This window comes from Pelodiscus sinensis, chromosome 14 (assembly GCF_052426305.1).
Source record: "Pelodiscus sinensis isolate ZL-2025 chromosome 14, ASM5242630v1, whole genome shotgun sequence".
Classification (NCBI taxonomy): domain Eukaryota; kingdom Metazoa; phylum Chordata; order Testudines; family Trionychidae; genus Pelodiscus; species Pelodiscus sinensis.
This window is the reverse complement of record NC_143065.1, coordinates 25547727-25569982: the sequence shown is the minus strand read 5'-3', so window position 1 is coordinate 25569982 and position 22256 is coordinate 25547727. Positions and strand designations below refer to the sequence as shown.

Sequence of the window (22256 nt, the reverse complement as noted above, 5' to 3'; positions counted from 1 at the left end):
GCTTTTTGTGATTCTGCAGTTGCAAAATCCTATGCTCTGACAAATTACCCAAAGACCAAAAAAAAAAAAAAAAAAAACAAAAAAAAACTTAGATGTGTCTACGCAAATAAAGCACTGGAATCTATGTTCAGAATGGTAACAAAAAATTTACACATCTCTGATCAGAAGTTAAATCAAGCACTACCACATCACTTTGCTAGTGTTTTATATTCTCCTTTATCCCAGTTAGTCTGAGATCATACATGCAATACTGAGTTGAAAAAGAACTTAATGTTGAAAAAAATCCTGCTAAATAGGCCAATGCTAATTATGGGACCAATTCAAAACCCACTGAAGTCAGTTGAAGGCTTTCCAATGACATCAATAGGTTTGGGATTAGGCACATATTAACAATAGTGACAACTACTATACACCCCTCCTCTCTCCCCCGGATCTGCCATTATCCAAATACAGGATACAGAATGAATGGGAGTACAGTAATTCCTCATTTAACACGGTAGATACGTTTCAGAAAATGATCATGCTAAGTGAAAACGTGTTCTGCGGGGGTCAATTTTCCCACTGAAAATAATGGAAAAGGTGGGGGTTGCATTTCAAGTGCACATGCACTCGCAGCTCCAGCCTGTACTTGTTAGCAGCTAGGACAGGGACATCAAAGAACTGGGGGAGAAAGGGGACTGGGTTCTAGCAATGAGGGGAGGTGTTTGGCTCTGGGGAAGCGAAGGGAAGGACCGGGGAAGGGGCTTGCAGCTGGCAGCTGCATGGGACTTCCCTTGCTTCCTTGCAAAGCAGCAGAGGTTTGCCACTCGCCGCACTGTTTCCTGGCGACCCCCTCTGGCTGGATGCCTCACGTCTGGTGAGGAGGGGTCGCCTGGTGAGGAGGGGTCGCCTGGGAACAGCGCATCAAGCAGAGAACCTCTGCCACTTTGTAGGGAGACAGGAGAAGCCCCGTGCAGCTACCAGTGACTGGCCAGCTGGGGAAACCAAGCTGCCGGCTGTAAACAGGGGCTGGAGGAGAAGGAACGAAGCGTCCCCAGAGGGGGTCGCCGGGAAATGGCATGGCGAGCGGCGAACCTCTGCTGCTTTGCAAGGAGGCAGGGGAAGCCCAGCGCAGCTGCCAGTGACTGGCTGGCCAGCAGGGGAAATCGTGTTATTGCGGAGATGAATCATGTTGTTCAAAAAATGTTCCCCCCCAAAAATCATGCTATTACAAAAATGTGTTGAGCGGGCACATGTTAAGCGAGAAATTACTGTACTGCAAATTACTTAGTGACAATTTCTTCAGTAGAAATGTTTTATAAACTTACTTTCAAGATCCTGTATTTATTCTTATTTACTATACATATGATGTGATATAAATATTTTGCTTCATGTTTTGGAATGGCTGTACTGCTCATGATCATGTATTTTGTATAAAGCAACTATTTTTAAAATGTTTTGGTTAGCTAAACAATGGTTTTTAAAGCTATTTTTCAAATCCCTCCTATCTGTAAATAAGGGTGTTAAAGTTACCCAATGAGCAGACACTGGAGAAAAAGAGAAAAATACATTTGCAAAACGTAAACTATCTACTATATCTTTTCAGTATATAAGTGAGACAGTTATAAAGGAGTCAATATCTCAGGATATTCTCAAGCCAGAGGCAGATGCTGAGTCCAACAACGAAAACTGACACTCCCATTTAAAGTGACAGTAGCTCTTCTTTCTACCACAACAGGCAAGAAGATACTGAACCGAAGATGTTAAGGTCCTGGAACACACCTCTTGCATCTAGCCTTGAGAAGTATCCTGGTTTGATAGGTAGCAAGTGGAAGTGCCAACTATAAGTATGATGCAACCTCTACAATAATTCTGTCTGATGTGGCATGTACAGAATCCTTAATATATGGAGTGGTATAAAGGTTTTTCTGGCACTTGTTTTAGATGACCAGCTAACTCTCCCGTGAGTAAATCGGTCATCCCAAGCTCATGCCAATTTAAAAATAAAATGTACATATAAGATCCAGGTTATGAAGACATGTGTACCATAAAGCTAAATTCTGATGTTACAAAAAAAAAAACAAAAAACTATTGCTAGTTAATCGGTAGCTTGCAATTGTGACATTGTGTGATTGAAGTTACAAAACTAACACTATGCATACACTCCGCAGAATGTTATTCATATGTATAACACAAATGTGTAGGGAGCCCTTCCTCATCCAAGCCAATGACTTAGATTTACAAGTTGGGAAAAATCTGCAAACAATTACCTAAGTCTCTTGTACATTATATAGTTTTAATAGCACATTTTTTCCAGTTGGAAAAATTTTAATCTTTTTTTAAAGGCAACTTTAAAAAAGACACAAAACAATTTTATAGGCTCCACTAACACAAGCAGCGTAACACAGGTTATGGAAAAAGAAATTGAACTAAGTAAATAACTGGTGATAAATATCATGCAAAAAAATACATTTTCTGTTTAGCTACACTTACAGGACATATGCAATCCAAAAGCCCAAGTCATTTTTAAAAAGCTATGCAACTTTAGGCAGAACTGCTATCTACTTTTCCAAGTAAATCTTGTGTTTTAGTAAGTCAAAGGCTTTTTCTGTGTACAATGATTTATTACAAATCCCTGCAGAGTACACCTGAAAAGGCCAGAATCTGAAAATAGGTTTGCTTCATTGTGCCCACTGAGATATATATGTTATGTTCATTTCTAAGACTTGGACCACAAAACTGTATCGATATAACATCAAGAAGGAGTTCTACAGCAGAAGTTGAAATTCATGCTGATAACACGGTCCAAAAAATATAAACACTCTTGTAGGGATGGTGGAGGAATTAGGAACGAGAGCAAAGAAAGTGAGTTTAAGGATACAAATCCAGACTGCCCATCCCACTTCAATTTGCATTTTAAAATTCCCACTTAGTTTATAAACACACACAGTTTAAAAATACAAGCAAATTTGTAGCCTTCAGCTGACTGACTTCTGAGAAATTTGACCTATTAATATTGTTTAGGGAAGTTCTGTATTTAATGTCATGTCTTTTCTCACAGGGAACAAAGAAAGAGGTTGAATGAGAAAAAAAAAAAGTCAGAAAACATTATTTGCCCAAAAATGCGAGTTTCCCCCTTCAAAGTTATTTCAGACTATAAGCAAATAAGATTTTTACAAAGCATAATACAGAGTGGAGACAGGATAGTACTCCAATACAAGACAATTACATCTGTATTGTAAAAATCCCCATGAAATTTGATTGGAAAAAGGTATCTTGCTCATACAATATTTCAAAAGATGAAATAAAATGGCTCAGTGTTACTAAGGGCAGGGTACAGTGTTGAGCCATGGTATTCACAGGGGGTTCTAAGGCAGTGTCAAGAAAGGCAGCACAATATATGGCCATATGTGGAAGCGGTTACCTAGAAGAAGTGACTATGAGATGACACTCGCGGATAGCAATATATAAGAATTTTCTGAGGCACTGAGCCAGATAGAAATATTGGTCGGGCACCACACAGATAAGGATAGCAAGCAGCGTAATCAGCACCAATCCAGTGACACGCATGGCATTCCAGGATATCTAATGTATTCAGTAGTACACACAGCCTCCCCATCATTCTTATAAAACAGGTTTCCAATTGCTGTCAGTCTGCATATGCCCTGAATTTGGACTAAGTTCCAACAAAGCTTTCAGGAAAAAATGTGATGCCTAGACAACAGAATAACTCTTGTAATTGGTCTTCAAATTACAACATTTTACATATTAGAATTTAAAACATTTTCACCTTTTTTTTTTTTAAAAAAAAAGGGAACACCTTGAATTTTGACAAAGGATGGGGCTTGGCAGGGGAATGACAACTGAAAGGCATCTTCCAGTTAGTTCCATGACTTTTTTTTATTGCTGTGACAATGTAGCAGAAAGCAGTTGCTGCTGCCATTGCCCTCCCTGAGAAAAAAGGAGCTAAGTTCCTGAAAAAAACATGTACAATTTGTTTTGGATAAAGAAAGTCTTTCCTTTGATGCTGTTATTAGTTTCTCTTATTAAAATTCCACATTCATGCTGAAATGTTTACGAGACTCTTGTATTTTAGAAATTCTCATCTCCTTTTTAAATTTTTTTTTAATTAAATTACATCCAAAAGTGGAAGGAAAGCAGATTAAAAAGAAAAAAGTAAAAGCAAGCAAAAAGAAAAGAATGGATGAGCAGATTAGTACTAAAAGAAATCTATATCACACCTTGTAGCAAAGGCTTCCTGGAAGAGTCCAAAACCTGAATGAAATTCACTCCATTATTACAGTAATATATAACAGCAATGTTTCAAGACAAATTAACAAAAAAAAAAAAAGATTGTGGCAATAGCATCTAGAAAACCAGAACTAGTGTGTCAAATTACTAAGTATGGCTCAATATTAATTAATGGCAAAATACCAGGCATCTACTAAGGTCCCACTTGCCCTGTTGAAACAGCAGAAAGGAACATTAAACTAGCTCTGAAAGGGCAATTGAGGATTTTCTCAGTATGGAAGAATCTTCAAACACAAAGCTTGTGCTGCAGGTACATCTGGGTCCCCCTCGCCCCAGTAAGGGCTGCTTTGGCTAATGTATTCCAGTGCTATTTCAAACCCCAGAGGCTTAAAGATAAAGTTTAGCTTTTAAAAAAAAAAAAAAAAAAAAAGATCGTAAATTCACCTTTCCTCCATCTTCAGCTGCACTGAGTATTAGCAACTGAATATTTGGACCCAGTATTTTTTTTTAAACAAAGGGTATCTAAAGAAACCATTGCTAAGTTCAAAATACAACATATGCACACACTGCAGAAAGATTTCACTATACAAATCAAAATCTGAGATCTACAGGATTCTCCAAATCTGAAGATGCATTGAATAAAAGCAATGAAAAATATACACTGGGTGAAATAAAAGGGACAGTAACCCTAAAACTGGACAGAAGAAATGTCTCAGTAAGATCACACAGAATGTTTACATGTCAGCGAAATCTCCAATGTGTAAGTCAACATCTTTTTGACCTGATAATAGGCCCAATTTCAGAGACATTTTAATCCTTAAAATAAAACTATTGTTGAAAAGCACATGAAATGACTACTATGGCAACACAAATCTGCCAAATATGAATTTTGTTAGAGGAAGAGAGAGAACGCTTTTTGGTAGCTAAAGTTTTTAGTCCAAACACGCTAACAACTTAATCAGGGAAGATTATATAATTAACTACAATTCTCCCAGAGAATTGCTCCCAGAGGCAACCTGCACAATTGGGTATTTTGCTCCCAGAGGCAACCTGCACAATTGGGCTTTGAACAAGTTACTCTACAAGGAGCAGGAAGAGCAAGAACATACTTATGTATATATTCAGGCTGACCATACAATTTCTCCATAGCTTATTTCAGCCTATACACAGGAATACTGAGCAAAATCCCTTCATACATTCATGAGGCATTTCTACCCAATGGATTTATGTGAGCAGATGTAGAATTATTCCTCTCTACATTGAGGACAGGTAATGTCGAGCTGGTATGGAGGGTAACCTCTCTACTTCTGCACGAGCGTCACCCTATATAAGCAAAAGAAAATTCTTCTTGCTTTGTTTAACACAGCTATCTGAAAGTTTAGTTAATAAGAGCTACTTCTCTCACCATAAACCAATTTTTCTTGAAAATAGTAGTCCATATTCTGGCCCGAGTTATGAGTGGAAGGAGACACAAAGATGGCTTTAAGGCACATTTAAGGTCTTCCAATATTTTTGTATTCTCCTACTGCTGACCAGCTCCCAGCACAAATCAGAGTAACCTCAAGGCTCCTTTTTTGTATACTACCTAACAATAGCTCCCAAGAGATTGCAGGGACATAGATGTTCTGACTGTGATCCCTTTCCAATGCCTGGTGCTTTGTGCCAGCAATCAGATTGGCGATAGCATATGAACAATTAGAATTCTCATCACCCAAGAAAATCGATTTAGGTAAGGGAAATCTTCAAAAGGCTGTTTTACAACTGCTTTGTGCAGACACAGTTGGACAGAAGTTTTTAATAATATTTCTACATCCACCCCACATCACAAATGGTCGCTTTGTTGCAGAGTGGCATTTGTGATCCTGACAGCATAAGACAAATGCAGAAAACTTTTCCTAAACTGATGTGTCCAATTTTTTTTTCCAACTGTATTCTAACAAACTCGCAGACTGGAAACTAGTCTCCAATTTAATGTTTGGGTGCCATTTTTAATGTTCCAAATGACAACACTTTGCATGAAGATGATTAGTCAAAGATTCTGAAGAGAATACAATTCCTACTGCATTAATCTGAAAAATGTTATCTGTTTTGATTTTTAAGATTGACCGAGCCAAATATCTGTATTCTCCTTTAAATCTTGTTCTATTGAGTTGATTTACAGACTAATATACTTAGCTTCTACAAAGGGTATTTTTAAAAGAAATGCAATAAACTCCACATATACAGATATAAAGTGACTGGCTTTCTAATTCAGCACCACATACTCATTTAAGGAAGAATACACTTAACATTATAAACCTGTTTTGACTGTATGCATTTATTCTACTTACCTGATAGTTACTACCTTGCCAAAACTTTTTCATCTCCTTGCGTTTCCAGGCAACAAGTGAGCTGGTAATGAGTGTACATGGTACTAAATAGAGAAGGGCTGGTTGTCCCATCTTCATCAGTGCCAGAACAACAAAAGTCAACACCATGCCAACAGCATAAGCTATTAAAAAAAATTCAGAACAGCTACTGAACAGTGTACAGCACTACACAATGTTACAGATATCCCTTGCATATAGAGCTAATACTACTTGATTATTTAAGTGTGCAAAAAGAAATTTCAGTGTACTTTAAATATTCATTGATTTGTCTAATGATGCAACTCAAGCATGTTCAAGTAAAACCAGAGATTAAAATTTTGGCAGTATTCACTTTTGAAAAATTGAAAAAGGTATCTAGTAGATTCACAAACAGCTTGTAGGAAAATTCATTTTGCCCAAATACTGTATTAAAATTATTTACCTATGGTACAGGAAACATAATACACAGAAGATGACCTAGTCTGAACATCGAATCTTCGACAATAGGCAACCAAGAGACCTAAAGAGAATATGGAAAAAGCATTTACTGGAAGAAGTTTAAGCTGCATTCACACTTAATAGTATCAGGTTTAACACAAATAAAAGGAAGTATTTCTTCATGCAATGTACAGTCAACCTGTGGAACTCCTTGCCAGAGGATATTGTGAAGACCAGGACATTAACAGGGTTCAGAAAAGAACTAGATATATTCATGGAGAATGGGTTCATCAATGCTTATTAGTCAGAATGGGTAGGAATGGAGTCCCTAGCCTCTGTTTGTCAGAGGCTGGATGGGTGACAGGGGAGGGACCACTGAGGATTCCCTGTTCTGTTCATTCCATTTGGGGCATCTGGCATTGGAAGCAGTGCTTTTTTGTGATGGTACGCCCTGGAACAGTGTATCGGCACCTATTTTCCCTGCATAACTTACATGAATTGCAATCCCCTTGGGTGTACCGGCACCTCTTTTCCTAGGGTGGCTGGGCTCCCAATGGAAGCCCCTTTGGGGGACACTGCTCTTAAAGGGGCCACAGTGGCATTTCATCCCCTGGCACTTCCCCCCTCCCCCCCCCCCCGGGAGTATCGGAACCATTTTTCTTACAAAAAAAGAACAAAAAAAGAACTAGTTGGAAGTCAGGATTCTGGACTAGATGGTCTGACCCAGTATGGCCATTATGTTCTCTTCTCATTGTAGCAATAATATGGGAGAAAACAGTTAACTACAAAATTTTAAGTTAAATACTGTGGGCAGCTAGAAGACAATGTCTTATTCAAGAAGTCTCAGGCCTGGTCTATACTTAAAAAACTTAGGTCACCATAGTTAGTGTGCTCAATCAGCATAGCTGATTTCCGTAGCTATGCTGACCTAACCCCAGAATAGAGACTGCTTGTTCAACAGAAGAATGCTTCTGTTGACTTAGCTACTGTCACTCAGAAAACTCCCTTCCATCACTAGTCTACATCTACTGTACAGAGTCACACTGGCAAGGCTGCAATGCCCTAACTATGCTGCTTTAGCACCCACAGTATAGACATGGCTCTAGTGTAAGAATGTCTCTAAAGTCAATATCCCCTATTTAAGTAAGCTAATATGTTTTGCACTTAAGATTATACAACGGATCTGCACTATGCAGTGGTAACAAATATCTACCACTTTGTGGGAAGGCATTGCATACATGCAAACACTTTAAATTTGCCTCAGTACAGCCCTATGCAGTAGAGAAAAAAATTTCTCATCTGTAAAGCGAGAGGGTTAAAGGATAAAGATAAGTGATTTGCCCAAGGGCTCAAAGAAAGTCTATGGCAGAGCCAGGTGAAAAACTCAAGTGTTCACCCAACAACTGTTCTAATCTTTTGTAACTCTCGCTGAGATCTACTGATAGAGAGCTAACTGTTGTTGATTACAATACACAGGGCTCGACAAATAATGCAATCTACTCGCCTGCGGCGAGTAGATTGCAACCAGGAAGAGCCGGGTTTGGACGATCTGCGCATACACAGATCGCCGGACAGCGCAGCTGGCGAGCAGGACTCGCTGTGGTTCGGTGAGCCCTGACAATACACATATATTTTCCTCCTATAAACAATGTAGAAAAATTGTTTATGTCACATACAAAATCTCTTTTTGAAAGAGCAATGTGTGTATACATCATATAGTTAGAAATCTACTGTATTTGAGAGAGTTTGTGCGTGTTTCTATATATATGTCTATCTGTTCAAGAACTCCTCCTAAACTAGGAGCTAAGACCACCAAATTCAGTATGCAGCTTCCCTATCATAACTTAAAGCAAGGTCAAGGTTTGGCTGTGCCAGGACAACGGGATTTGCATGAAATAGGATTGTTGCCCATCAAATGAAAAGGGGGAGGGTGTAATATAGCAGGGACAGTTATACCCCAGAATAACCACAGGGAGGCAAGCCAGCACCTCAGCCATGGGGAACATCCAGTGGCCTGGCTGCATGGCCCTCCCGCTGCCCCAGGTTGGTTCCGGGGAGAAGCCACAGGCTGCCCCCCACTCCTTCCACTGAGCTCTCTTACACCTCCCAACCTTCTGCCCTGACTCCTGCATCCCTCCCAATCTCTACCCCCCCAAGCAACCCTGGGTAAGTCTTAGTAAAGCAATGATAATCCTTTGCCATGCTGCACCTCCTGTAAAACCAGCTTGATCCTGATTCTTGTTATTTTAATAGTACTATATTCTACAAATAAAAGTGTCATGAATATATATCTGTAATAAGAAAGCAGATTGCTATACAAATCTTAAAATACTAAATTGTACTTAGACTAGAGAATATAATAAAAATACAGATGTTTTAAATTTTACAATGCATTTACATACATCAAAAGCCAGAAATTTGTAGGGAGTAGGCCTGAAATATAGAAGACCCACTTGAAAAAAAAAAAAATCAGGTTTTTACAAGAAAGGATTACAGATAATTTTCGTTTATAGTTACCCAAAATAGTTCTTTACCTGGTACAATGATATCTCCGAAACCCAGTAGTGAAAATGGCATTCCACACAATGTCAATGCAGAGTATTCAAGTCTAGGTACTCTAATAACCACTGGTAACTGTAAAACAATATTTTTAAATCCCACATAAATTCAATCTAAAATATTATAATTGTTAAAAAAAATACTAAAATGTTATTAGAACTATTCATTCATCTAGTTTATGAAAAAAATCCTGAATTAAGGAAGATCCTGAATTAAGGAAACAGGAACTAATAAGCTGAGTGTTTAAAGCTTAATTTTAAAATTTAGAATAGAAAAAAGGATTTACAATTTTATAGATCATATACATGAAAAAAAAATAAGTGTGATTTAACTGCACACAATGGGACTAATTAGATATGAATTGTTATCCTGACTATAAGCTATTGACCCACAAGGATATCCAGGCCCTGAAGAGGAAAATTTTGACAGTCAAGTTTTCCAAAAGAATAGCCTTTTCAGAAGATGCGTTTTAAAGTCCAGTGAACATATCTGAAATACAATCCTTACTTTCTCATGGGGAGCTGAGCGTTCAGCAGGGCCTTCCACCAAGATTCCATCATTCTAGGATCAAACCCAAGTCAACAGGTATTTAATACTTTAACAAAAGTAGTAAAAGCTGGCTATATTTTGTGAGAAAATTATACCTAAAAGCTACTTGAATTACTGACTTTCTGTATCTAATTCATATTATATTCATATGACAGAAAAATTATTATTCATACCTTTTCACTGTTTCCAAAAGGACCAGCTGCAACTTCAACCATTATACTTTCCCCATTCTGAAATTTAAGGTTATTTTTGCATTAGTGATTTAACACTTAAGTATATGATGTAACACTTTAATATACACAGAATTGTTGCTTGCACCTCAGCATCATAATACTCATAATGCACTACTATATGCAGAATTATTTTGTCCAGGACATCATTCAGCAAACCCATACAAAACAGAATACATTGATCCAAATCAGAAGCTGTTCAAATGCCAGCGAAGTGCCCAGATTAATTAATTTAAAAATAAAAGCATAAATCTTTACTTAACACACAACCACACTAACCGGCTACTAGAGTTTGTTTTTTAATGAAAGCGGCTAAAGTTTTTTAATTAGCTGAAGAATGTGTCAGCAATCTACTCCTCTGCCATTGTATGTGTTCTTTCTACACTGAAAGATGGACACTTGCAAGCAATTTATGTTAAACCATGTTAAAGAATCAGCATTCCACAAAGCACCAGAACCTCAACTGACACATAGTAGTATAAAAGCAAAGGACAGGGTACAGTAAAAAAGTCAGAATGTAAACAGGAATGTAGCAATAAAACTAAGAATTTGGAAAAAATGATTACTCACCTTGTGCAGTAACTGGAATGATCTGAGATGGTTGTCCCCATGGGTGCTCCACCTTAGGTGCTTCAGTGCCACTGAGCCCAGGACGGAGATCTTTTACAGCAGTACCCCTGACCAGCCGCATGCGCAACCCTCCCTCCCCTCCTCAGTTTCTTCTCTGCCCTGGAGACATTGAATCTTGAAGCAGAGGGGAGGAGGGAGAGTGGTGGAGCACCCACAGTGACAACAATCTTGAAAAACTCCAGTTACCGCACAAGGTGAGTAACCTCTCCTCCCTCAAGAACTGTCCCCGTGGGTGCTCCACCTTAGGTGACTATGATGCAGTGTTCATATGAGGTGGGAGCTTTGGATGCTGAGATTGTTAGCCAAGAGTATTGTGTTGTCAAACTTTGTGTTGGCGTCTGTGAAAGTCTGCAGTGCGTAATGTCATGTGAAGGTGTGTATTGAAGTCCATGTTGCGGCTCTACAAATGTTTTCCGTGGAGACTGCTCATAGACACGATGTCGTGGATGCCAGTGTCCATGTCGAGTGTCTGTACAGTTGTCGGTAATTCTTTTTGGGCTATGGTATATGCTAGTTTGATACAGCTAGATATCCGCTCTGACAGTCTTTCATTCAATATAGGTAGTCCCTGTGACCTCTGTGTGGAAGAGATTAACAGCCATGAAAATTTCCTAAAGGGCTTAGTGCGTTGTAGGTAAAACGCTAATGCCCTGCAGATGTCCCAAGTATGGAGAACTGCTTCTTCATTGTCCTTGTGCGGTTTAGGAAAGAAGGCAGGAAGTATAAAAGTTTGTTGCTGTGGAATTCAGTAAGTACTTTGGGAAGGAATTTGGGGTGGGTTCCAAGCACGTGGAATATAGTGTAAGGTGGGTCCGCCATCCAAGCTGCTATTTCACCTACTCATGTTGCCAATGCAATTGCAACAAGGAATGCCACTTTCATAAAAAGATGCAGAAGCGAGCAGGTGGCAAGCATCTCAAAAGGTTTTCCCATGAGCACTTTCAGTACCAGATTTAAGTCCCATGCTGGGGTTGAGTCCTTATGCGGGGAGATAGGTTGCGTAGACCCTGCATAAACCGTTTGATTGATTGATGGGTGGTACTGAGGGAGAAACCCGTGCTATGTAATTCTAACAGGTATTGTAAAAAAGTAAGATACATCAGGGCTGCGCACCAGGACTGGAACCTCTTCCGTTTCTAGACAGGTCGCCTGTAGTTGGTGAGGCCAAGCTGCACCAGTTCGGTGAATGCCCTTTCTGATGGAGTCAGCCAGGAAGCATCCATGCCTGCAGGATGTAATTGTGGATGTGCATACGGGGGATTTAACCATTTTGTTGAGTCAGCAACATACATACTGGCGGGAAGCAATATGGCAGTAGTACACTCATCTGTAACAGGTATGGATACCATGTTTGTCTGGGCCAGTTGGGTGTTATAAGTATCACTTTGACCCTGTCCCATCTGATCTTGAGGATCACTTTTTGTATCAGTGGGAAGGGAGGGAACGCGTATGCTAAGTGTGCGTTCCATTCTATACTGAAAGCATCCCTCAGACTCTGGACCTATGCCTGCTCTAGAGCAGTAGCGTGGGCATCAGGAGTTCTTGCTGGTCAGGAAGAGGTCTACTATTGGGAAGCCCCATTTCTTGAAGAGGCAATTGAGGATTGTTTTGTTCATCTCCCATTTGTGGTTCTAGGGAAACTGTCTTAGCTTGTCTGCCAGTATATTGTCTTTGCCTGGCAGGTATGTTGCAGTCAGCTGTATGTTCCGTGGAATCCACCATTCCCAGAGACTCAATGGTTCCTGGCACAATTGGCACGTGTGCGCTCCTCCCTGTCTGTTGATGTAGTACATCATTGAGATGTTGTCGGTGATTATCTGTACTCTTTTGCCTCAAATGGTAGGGAGAAAGTGGAGGCACATTCCTTGCTGCCCTTAGTTCCAGCACATTTATGTGTTGTCTAGTCTCGTTCAGTGTCCATTGTCCTTGTGCGTGTTCATGGCGCAGGTGCACTCCCCAACTTAGGAAGGAGGCATCTGTGGTTACTGTCACGGGCTGCTGAAGAGGTACTTCTGCACACATGTTGTCATGTACTTTCATGTGAGAGGTTATCATCTGGTTGGGCATGAACAAGGTTCTTGTTCAATGGGTAGAGGTGATGTCGCTATACTGAGTGTAGCCACAGTTGTAGTGGTCTCATTTGTAATCTGGCAGATTGGACCACAACGGTGGCAGCTGACATGTGTCCCAGTATTTGCATGCACGATCATGCGCTTATGCCTGGGCATGACTGCTGTCTGTATGAGGTGTTTGAGAGAGCGCCATTTGCTGTGAGGTAGGAATGCCCTGGCTTTTGTGCAGTATAGATATGCCCCTATGAACTCCATAGTCTGCAAAGGGGAGAATTGCACTTTGCTGTATTGAGCATTAGGCCCAGTTTGCAAGAGCAGGTTCTGGATGTGGAGAAGGCTTGCTGTGTTTCTTGTTGAGTGGGCTCTTATGAGGCAGTCATTGAGGTAAGGGAATATTGCAACGTTGTTCTTCCATAAGTGGGCGGTCACGACTGCCAGGACTTTTGAGAAGACACTTGGAGCTGTGGAGAGGTGGAAAGGTAGTACCTGGTGTTGAAAATGACAGTTTTATTAGGAAGCGCAGAAATCTTCCAATATGGAAATAATCTTGAAGGTCAAGGGTAGACATTCATGCTCCTTTCTCCAGGGTAGGTAGAATTGTAGCCAAGGTAACCATCTTGAAGCATTGGAATTGGACATATTAGTTTAGTTTGCGGAGATATAGTATCGGTCTCCATCCCCCTGACTTTTTGGTTCTTAAGAAAATAATGGGAGTAAAAACCCCTTCTCCTGTGCTGTTTGGAAACCTCCTCTATTGCTCCTATGGCCGTGAGGCATTCCACCTCTTGTAAGAGTAAGGCCTTGTGAGTAGGATCTCTGAACAGGGACCGGGGGGGGGGGGGGGGGGGGGGGGCGGGGGGAGGGGGAGGGATGGGAGGAGGAGGAGGAGGAGGAGGAATGTGAAGGGAATGCAGTAACTGTTTCTTATGATTTCTAACACCCACTTGTCAGTGGTGGTGTCCTGCCAGGATGGATAAAAGTTGGCTAATCTGTTGCCAAATGATGGAGATGGCTTTGTTTGCTGCTCTGGAGATTCAGGTGATGTCAGACCCTTGACCTGGCCTTCAAATTTGCTGTCTAGCTGCCATGGATTGTTGATTGGATGACTGTTGGATGGTTGCTTGTGCCTGTTTTGTCTTTGTCTGCATCTGTCGAAGTGTCTTTGCTTCTGGTTGGAAGCTGTAGGTCTGTATTGTTGTTGGAAAGACCTATTTTGCTTTCTTCTCATCACAGGTACTTGGATTCCTAGTGTCCTGAGAGTAGCCCTGGAGTCCTTCAACATGTGGAGAGATGTATTTGTGCCCTCCACAAACAGTTTTGTGCCTTCAAATGGCAGGTCCTCTACTATGTTCTGGACCTCTCTCAGAAAACCCAACTGTTGCAGCCATGATGCCCTTCTCATGACTACAGTGGAGGGAAGAGATCTAGATGCAGTGTCTACAGAGTCAAGCGCAGCTTGCAGTGCTGTGCACACTAGAAGTGTACCCTCTTTGAAGTTTGCTTTGACTTGTTCTGATTTGATGTCCGGAATGTCCTCAGTAAAGGTGACATTTGATCATAGATGTGATGCGTGTATTTTGCTAAGAGGGCTGTGTAATTAGCTATTCTCATCTGTAGGCTTGTGGAAGAATAAGCCTTCTTCCCCCCCCCCCAAAATCACATCCAGTCTCAGTCATCGAGGGCTAAGAGTAAGTTTTTTGCCTGCTCCTCTGCCTGTCTCCACCACCAGAAAATTTGGCGTTGTGTGGGAGAAAAGGGATTCTGCCCCTTTGGAGGCTATGTGATATTTTTTGTCCACTCCTATACTGGGGGGATTGTGGCTGGGGTGTTGCATACCACCTTTGCCAAATCCATTAATGCCTCATTCATCGTTTGACTACAGAGATGCTTGTAAAAAATTCTTGAGCTTGTGCTCAAGAATTGGAGGGCATCAGAACATGACGTGCAATGTCTCTACCACTCTCCTGAATGACCCTAGCATCACCACCCCATTTGGTTGTTGGGGCAATTAATGTGTCCTCAAGAGACTTGTCAGTGGCTTGCTCTGGACGGGAGGAGGGAAAACTACCTTCCTCTGATCATCTGAGTCAGAGATGCAACGCGAATAACTTATGGGCTGAGTCTGTGCCTGGGTTGTCACTGGTTGAGGCTGCGGCTGCGTGCACTGTCGCTGCCTGTAAAAAACCCAGAAATCCCATTATGGCCAGTTAGGTACAGCTGGTAGTGGGAGCCACTGTGGGAGGTGCCCATGTAAGATATCTGGTTGAGGTTTGCAGTGGGAGTGGGCTGGTGTTCTAATATATGATCCCTGTTCCTCCTCACTAAGGGTACCTGTGGGTGAGCTGCGTGGGTTAACTGTAAGTGTGCCCAGCAGACTACATGGAGTCCCATCAAGGCCAAAGAGAAGCATGCCCAGGACAGAGTGCACTGCCAGCTCTACTGCCTTAGTGAACTGTGGTAGCAGGGGAGGGAGAGCAAACCCGGGCAACTGTGAGGCTTGAGGCATTTGCATATCTGCCTGCCTGCTCTGCTCAGCATTAGCTATTCTCTGGCAAGGAGTGTGTGGGGCCGGCTGTGGAAGATTGGCAACTCAGTGGGGGGAGCGGGGGAAGCCAGCAGTGTGGGCAGCTGTTTGACACACCCCTGTGAGCCCTGAGTGGGCATTCGGTACCAGCGTGGAGGCTTTATCTTCTTCCCGCGTTGGTACCGTGGTTGAAGCACTGGAAGCGCGTTTTGCCTCCCGGCTTCTCTCTCTGCCGGCAGCTTCTGTTTTTTGCTTGTCTGCAGCCTTTTTTGCAGCTGGCTGGGACAGCTCAGCAGCTGCTTCCTGAGTGGCGAGTCAGCGCCCTTTCATTGAGGCTACTCATCCCTTTGATCTCTGACCCCATAGCCAGTGATACATAACAGGTTGGGGTGGAGTGTGCCATTCCACAAAAAGAGCTCTCATTTTTCCCCATAGAATACTAGGGCTGGAAGGGACCTTGAGAGGTCATCAAGTCCAGTCTCCTGCCCTCATGGCAGGACCAAATACTGTCTACACCATCCCTGATAGACATTTATCTAACCTACTCTTAAATATCTCCAGAGATGGAGATTCCACAACTTCCCTGGGCAATTTATTCCAGTGTTTGACCACCCTCAGAGTTAGGAATTTTTTCCAAATGTCTAACCTAAACCTCCCTTGCTGCAGTTTAAGCCTATTGATTCTTGTTCTATCCTCAGAGGCCAAGATGAACAAGTTTTCTCCCTCCTCCTTATGACACCCTTTTAGATACCTGAAAACTACTATCATGTCCCCCCTCCCTCCCAATCTTCTCTTTTCTAAACTAAAGAAACCCAATTCTTTCAGCCTTCCTTCATAGGTCATGTTCTCTAGACCTTTAATCATTCTTGTTGCTCTTCTCTGGACCCTCTCCCATGGAAAACTCCCATGGTGAGGAGTTTTGTCCGGAGCTCTCTCGCTCTCTTGGAGCGGCTTGTCAGTTGCTGACAGTGAGGGCTGCTTTTCGTGAAATAAAGCTGCTCTAAACAGCAGAGGCACTTGTTGTTTGTCAGACACAGGGAAGGCTGCTTGACAAATGGAGCAGCACTTTAGGTCAGGCGAGTCAGGCATATCCTACTGAGACAGGAGGATCATTGAGGGAAGCGGCTCCCTGCCGCTTCCCTTTCAGTCTTCAGTCGTCTGTTTTTTTTTCCTTCTCTCTGCTAAACTATCTAAACAAACCACTTAATACTGACTAAGCTTAAGTGGCTAACTGCTACTGTAACTATTTGCAGAGTGCAGCAGCCGGTGGTGGTAGAGAAGGAACTGGGGGAGTGAGGGGGGGGTCACACATGCGCAGTAGCCTGTATAGAACACACACTGGCTCCCTGTGCGCGCCGTCCTGGGCTCAGCGGCGCTGAAGCACCTAAGGTGGAGCACTCACGGGGACAATCCTCAAAGAAGAATGGTAGGCCACTGTATGACTGACAGCCTTTATCAGAATGTCAACTCAAGCAAATAAAAACAGAGTAGGCTTTTAGGGCTGTAGCAAAAACAGATACGAGGCGATTCCATTTTTGAAGGATTACTGATCATCATAAGGCTAATTTTTTCCTCATTATATCAGAGTGCCTCATCTCCTAATTTCTACTACATCCAAATAGATTATATCTACTGCTCCTCTTCCCCACTTCTAGGCTGCATTTTAGCTTGGATCAATCTTTTTTTCCTAGATTGTTTCCATTCTTTTATTTTGACGTTTAATAAGATAACATTCCTGTGCAACCCTAATTAAGATGTTGGTAGATTTAGAAACTGCAGAGAAATTAGTTAAAAGAAACTCTTGGGAGCAAAAGATTGATAGTCTAGAATCATAGCCATGGCTAGACAATATGTAAATGCATAAAATTAAATGCACAAAATATCAAATGCATCAGCAAGCATCCATACCACAAATCTTTATCAAAACTGTGGACCTACCTTCGTGATAAATGGAGTTATGAAGACAAAAAACACATCATACAAAAGAAGAAGTCCTAGAAGTATGACACATGACTGGCAAAGAGAAGAAAAATACAAGTTTACAAAAACCACATAATAGTAATTAATACATCAATACTTACTAAATGTCCATAAGTTAAATGTTACAAGAGAATATTAAAGTTAAGAAACATTTTCTATTGGTAGTATTAGTTTTTTGTAAACAGTGTTCTTCTGCTCCTTTTGCTATTCTCTTATAGCATTATAGCTCAAGCTATAGAGGCGCCTATATTAAGCTTTAGAAGACCCAGGTTCAGATCCGCCTGGTGGCCATTACAAAAAAATTAGAAAATTACTGCCTTATTTCTAGTGTAAGTCAAATGTTCTTCTGCTCCTTTTGCTAATTTTAATATTTTTGAAGAAAGGAAACATTTTTTCATTCTTCAGTTTACCTTTGGTTACTAGTATTTCTATGTGCATATCATTATCCTTTATTTAAGTCAACTGTTTACTGTACCTTAAAGTTGGGCATTTTCAGTGTTTTAATAAAGTTGAGGCAGAAAGCAACTCCCAAGATATCTTGTAAAATCCAAGCCCACCTACAAATATAAAAATGAATCATTTTTTACGTTTTATTTTTCCTAAATTTTCTATGGGTTTGTTTGGTCTTGTTGAAAGAAAAACAAAAAAGTCTTATCTTACAGACAGATACAACAAAGAAATGTAGATTTTATTCCTACTTATTGATGTTCATTAACGGGGCATTGTCTTGATTTAGAGTCATACTTATGTATTACTTGTTGTCATACCAGATAAGACAGAAGACTAGATTTTTTGTTATTCTTTCCATTATTGTAATTTTGAATATAATCAGTTTCTTATTCGTCATGTATATGCAATTAAGCTCCACTCCTGCAATTTCTTGGAAATGGATAGATGTTGTGCTCATGCTGAATTTCAGTGGAAATCTGTAAGACTGCAGTAATCAATTCACTCAGAAGAAGTTTCAGGATTGGAACCTTAGTAAGTTTTCCAATTGTGTGGATCTTTCATACAACTGGGGGAGAAAAAAGTTTATCTAGAAAGGGAAAATATGATTGCAAGCCCTTTTCCTCCCCCCCCCCCTGCCAAAAAATAACAGGCAAAGGATGTCACACAATAGTGCAGTACCAGAAACTACTTTTGAACTTTAAGAACCTGACTAGATTTCAAGTACACAATGTCCATTTAAGGGCCTGATGTTGAGGAATGCCAGATGTTCATAATTCCCACTGAGATCGAGTCAAGTTGAGAGTTATTCAGCATCTTTCAAGAGGTGCTCACCACCTTAAAGCCCAATTTTTCCACATCAGGACTGCATAAAATAGGGATGTCAACATGTAAACAACACATAAGTGTAGCAGCAGCAGCAGCTGGGGCCGGTGGTGGTGCTGCAGCAGCAGCAGCAGCTGGGGCCAGGACCAGTGTACTAAAAATAGCACTATGGCTCCAGCTTCAGTCCTAGTGCATGAGAGAGCCCCCTGTCATGCACCCCTGCCTGGGAGCATCTGGGACTGGTGCTGCAGCATATGGGGCTAGAACCATGGTACTAAAATTAGCACCGTGGCTCTAGTCCCAGTATATGGGGTGGGAAAGCATCTCAGGCAGCTGCCCCATGTGCCAGGGTCATGGTGCTATTTTTAGTACCATGGCCCGGCTCCAGCTTAGGCAGCCGCCACAGCTACCCTGGCCCTAGCTCCAGCCCTGCAGAAGGGCTGAAGCTAAGGCTGGGGCCAGGGCCACGTGGTAGCTGACTAGATGCTCCTGGGATAGGGCAGCTGCCAGCCACGCAGTCTCACCCCAGAGCAGCCTCTGAACAGGCTCTACTGAGGAGGTGCACAGCAGTCAAATTCTTTTGGTCCTTGGGATCACCATGGATAGGCTGCTCTGCAGCAGCAGCCCCCATCCACATGAGATCCAAGCTTCCCACTGACAGAGGCTGCTCTGGAATCCTACAGATAGCAGGGGCTCCCCAGGAATGGGATCAGGAGCACACTGGCTGCCAGCCCCTTCTCCAGGGACTATCAAATAGTCGTGTAATCGCTAAAATTTGATGCCGTTACAACTATTCAATTACATGCTAACATCCCTAATTTTAAAACTGTTTCTGGAGCCTGCTACTGGCAGAGATCTGCACGCTCACATCACTCACTATTTCATGTTTCCACCACTGAATATGAAATCAGCGGACAGCTGTAATTTTGCTGGTGCGAGGAAAATACATAACTTGTGTTACGTTTATGCCAGCTGCAAGATAAATTGCTCTGCACAAATATCTTATTCTAAACTCATTTTGTGCATTATTTTTAGTTATAAAGCTTTTTCCAGCACTTCAGCAATGTGTGGAAGGTTAATAGAGTACACAAAATCACTGCAGTGCCTGGAAGTTGAAGTATTGGGATTATTTCCTTACTCATGACAACATTAACTCAGGAAATTCCTCATTTCCTTCCTCAATTAAGCCATTGGAAAAAAACTAATAGGTAGAATTTGCTTTAAACTGTAGCACTGAGCTCTTGGGTAAACCATCCTGTAATATGAACATTATTTTCAGTAAGTTATCTGTTATGAAGCCGGATTAAGTGAAAATAGAGACTTATTTCAAGGTGGCCCTTTTACACATGAGCAGCCCCACTGATAGAAATCGTCAGATTCTTCTAATCCCCATGCTGTAGAGTACACCAGCTGCACAGAAACTGGATTGGGGGGGGGGGGGGAAGGGAAGAGAGAAGAGATGAAACAACTACTGCTACCCCTTACACACTCTTCCTCTCCCTCCTCGAGCCATCACAGCCACACAGACTACTGTAGTAGAATTATATTTTGTGCCAGCCACTGGCATGCCAGCTCCTTTAGTTTGCTGCTTTGACAATAATATTAGCCTGATATGTTGTTCTGCACTAGGCTTCAAGTCATCAGGGTCAAGAGACTTGTTTTCAATCAAGGATGGTAGTAGATCTATTGTTCTTTTTTGAAAAACAACATTTTCCTATTTTTGCATCATCCCCCCCCTTCAGTATTCAGTCAGCTGTTAAAGAATGATTCCTCCTCATCTCTATGAATTTCCTTATTTAGTAACCACAAATAGCCATAAAAACATAAATCCTATAGCTTTGTTTTAATCAGGGCCAGTCCTAATCAATTGGTGGCCCCGGCAACTGCCTGACTCACTCACAGGGTTTCCAGATGATTTAAAAAAAAAATATATTGGGGAGGGGAGAGAAAAAGGGTCAGGGAAACTTGGGGGGAGGATTTGGGAGGTCGTGGCCCATCCCTAAGACTGGCTCTGGTTTTAATTTTATACCAGCTCTTCTCATTTAGCTGCTTAAGTTTAGTAAAGTTTCATGCCTTTTTTAAAAATTAACAACAAAAATTTAAAAAGGACACTGTGCTCCAGGATCTTCTATTTGGATGGGTGATTGATACAGTTACACATTAGAATTACAACCTTTCAAAATTTTCTCCAAAAATCCACACATACCTGTCTTCATTTCGAAACACTGCCCAAACAACAGCTGCTGCTATGCAGAATCCAGCAAGAAAAATAAGTCTCACTTCAATACTTTTGCTGCAACATGAAATCCTAAAAATAAAATGGCTAATTTAATTGACTTTAAACAAAAAAAGCCCTACAATATAATAAAATAGTTAGATTCATCAAAGGTGCTCACAAGACATTCTTTCTCTGAGCTGTCCTTTACAGGCAGTCTCCGGGTTACGTACAAGATAGGGACTGTAGGTTTGTTCTTAAGTTGAATTTGTATGTAAGTCGGAACTGGCGTCCAGATTCAGCCGCTGTTGAAACTGACCAGCGGCTGACTACAGGAATCCCGAGGCAGAGCTGCTCTGCCCCGGGCTTCCTGAAATCAGCCGCTGATCAGTTTCAACAGCGGCTGAATCTGGACGCCTGGGACAGAGCAGCTGGGGCACTGCCGGGTAGGTCCAGTAGCGCCGAGGAGCGGCACTGCGGGACCAACGCGGCAGCACCCCAGCTGCTCTACCCCAGGCTTCAGTAGCTAATGCGCCCTCCCCCCCCCCCCCCAGCAGACCAGGCTTTTCTTGCTGCGGAGGACGCGGGCGGTCCTGCCACCCGCGTCCTCCGCAGCGAGAAAAGCCGCTCCGCGTCTCCCTAGTCTGCTGGGGGGGGCCCCCAGCAGACCAGGGAGACGCGGAGCAAAGCCACGGAGGATGCGGGCGGTGGGACCGCGGCACATCTTGGTGGTCCCGCCGCCCGCGTCTCCCTGGTCTGCTGGGGGGCGGGGGGGCGTGCAGCTAGTGCGCCTCCTCCCGCAGCAGACCAGGCTTCTCTCATCGCGGAGGACGTGGGCGGCAGGACCGCGGCGTGTCTGGGCGGTCCCGCCATCCGCGTCCTCCGTGGCGAGAAAAGCCCCATTTGTATGTAGGGATCCGACGTAAGTCGGATCCACGTAACTCGGGGACTGCCAGTATTTTGAAACTCACTTTGCCCACTTGCTCCAACAGAGTTCAGTTTTATTAATTTTGAAATCACACTGCAAAGTTCTCAACAGTTCACTGTTGCAGGAGCTCACATTTCTATATGCTAATATTCCTTGCTCATACAATAGTCATAATCAAGTGAGTAAGGACTACTTAGGGACCACTTTAAGTTGTGCATTTTAAAAGTTGTTTTGAAGAGCCCCATCTCTCCCTGTAGGCACCCTGGCTTTCTGATAAATCT

General features: G+C 42.1%; 1 protein-coding gene and 1 long non-coding RNA gene across 4 annotated transcripts in view; one reads left to right on the top strand and one right to left on the bottom strand.

Annotated features, from left to right (window-relative positions):
- The window catches only part of SPPL2A (signal peptide peptidase like 2A), a 55213-nt gene that overhangs the window by 7570 nt on the left and 25387 nt on the right, over window positions 1–22256 (bottom strand). The window contains exons 8-16 of one of the 3 annotated variants that reach the window (XM_075897157.2): window positions 21039–21140; window positions 18036–18117; window positions 17519–17593; window positions 10298–10354; window positions 10083–10136; window positions 9551–9650; window positions 7021–7098; window positions 6561–6721; window positions 4221–4254 (exon numbers count right to left, since the gene is read on the bottom strand). In XM_075897157.2, coding sequence (XP_075753272.2) covers window positions 4221–4254; window positions 6561–6721; window positions 7021–7098; window positions 9551–9650; window positions 10083–10136; window positions 10298–10354; window positions 17519–17593; window positions 18036–18117; window positions 21039–21140 — 743 coding nt within the window. The remainder of the gene's footprint in view (window positions 1–4220; window positions 4255–6560; window positions 6722–7020; window positions 7099–9550; window positions 9651–10082; window positions 10137–10297; window positions 10355–17518; window positions 17594–18035; window positions 18118–21038; window positions 21141–22256) is intronic. The other 2 variants (XM_075897156.2, XM_075897158.2) reach the window with 2 other exon arrangements.
- LOC142818312 (uncharacterized) lies at window positions 11154–16589 on the top strand. Its single transcript, XR_016350664.1, has 3 exons — window positions 11154–11732; window positions 12129–12320; window positions 14290–16589. It is a non-coding gene; the product is annotated as an uncharacterized LOC142818312 (long non-coding RNA).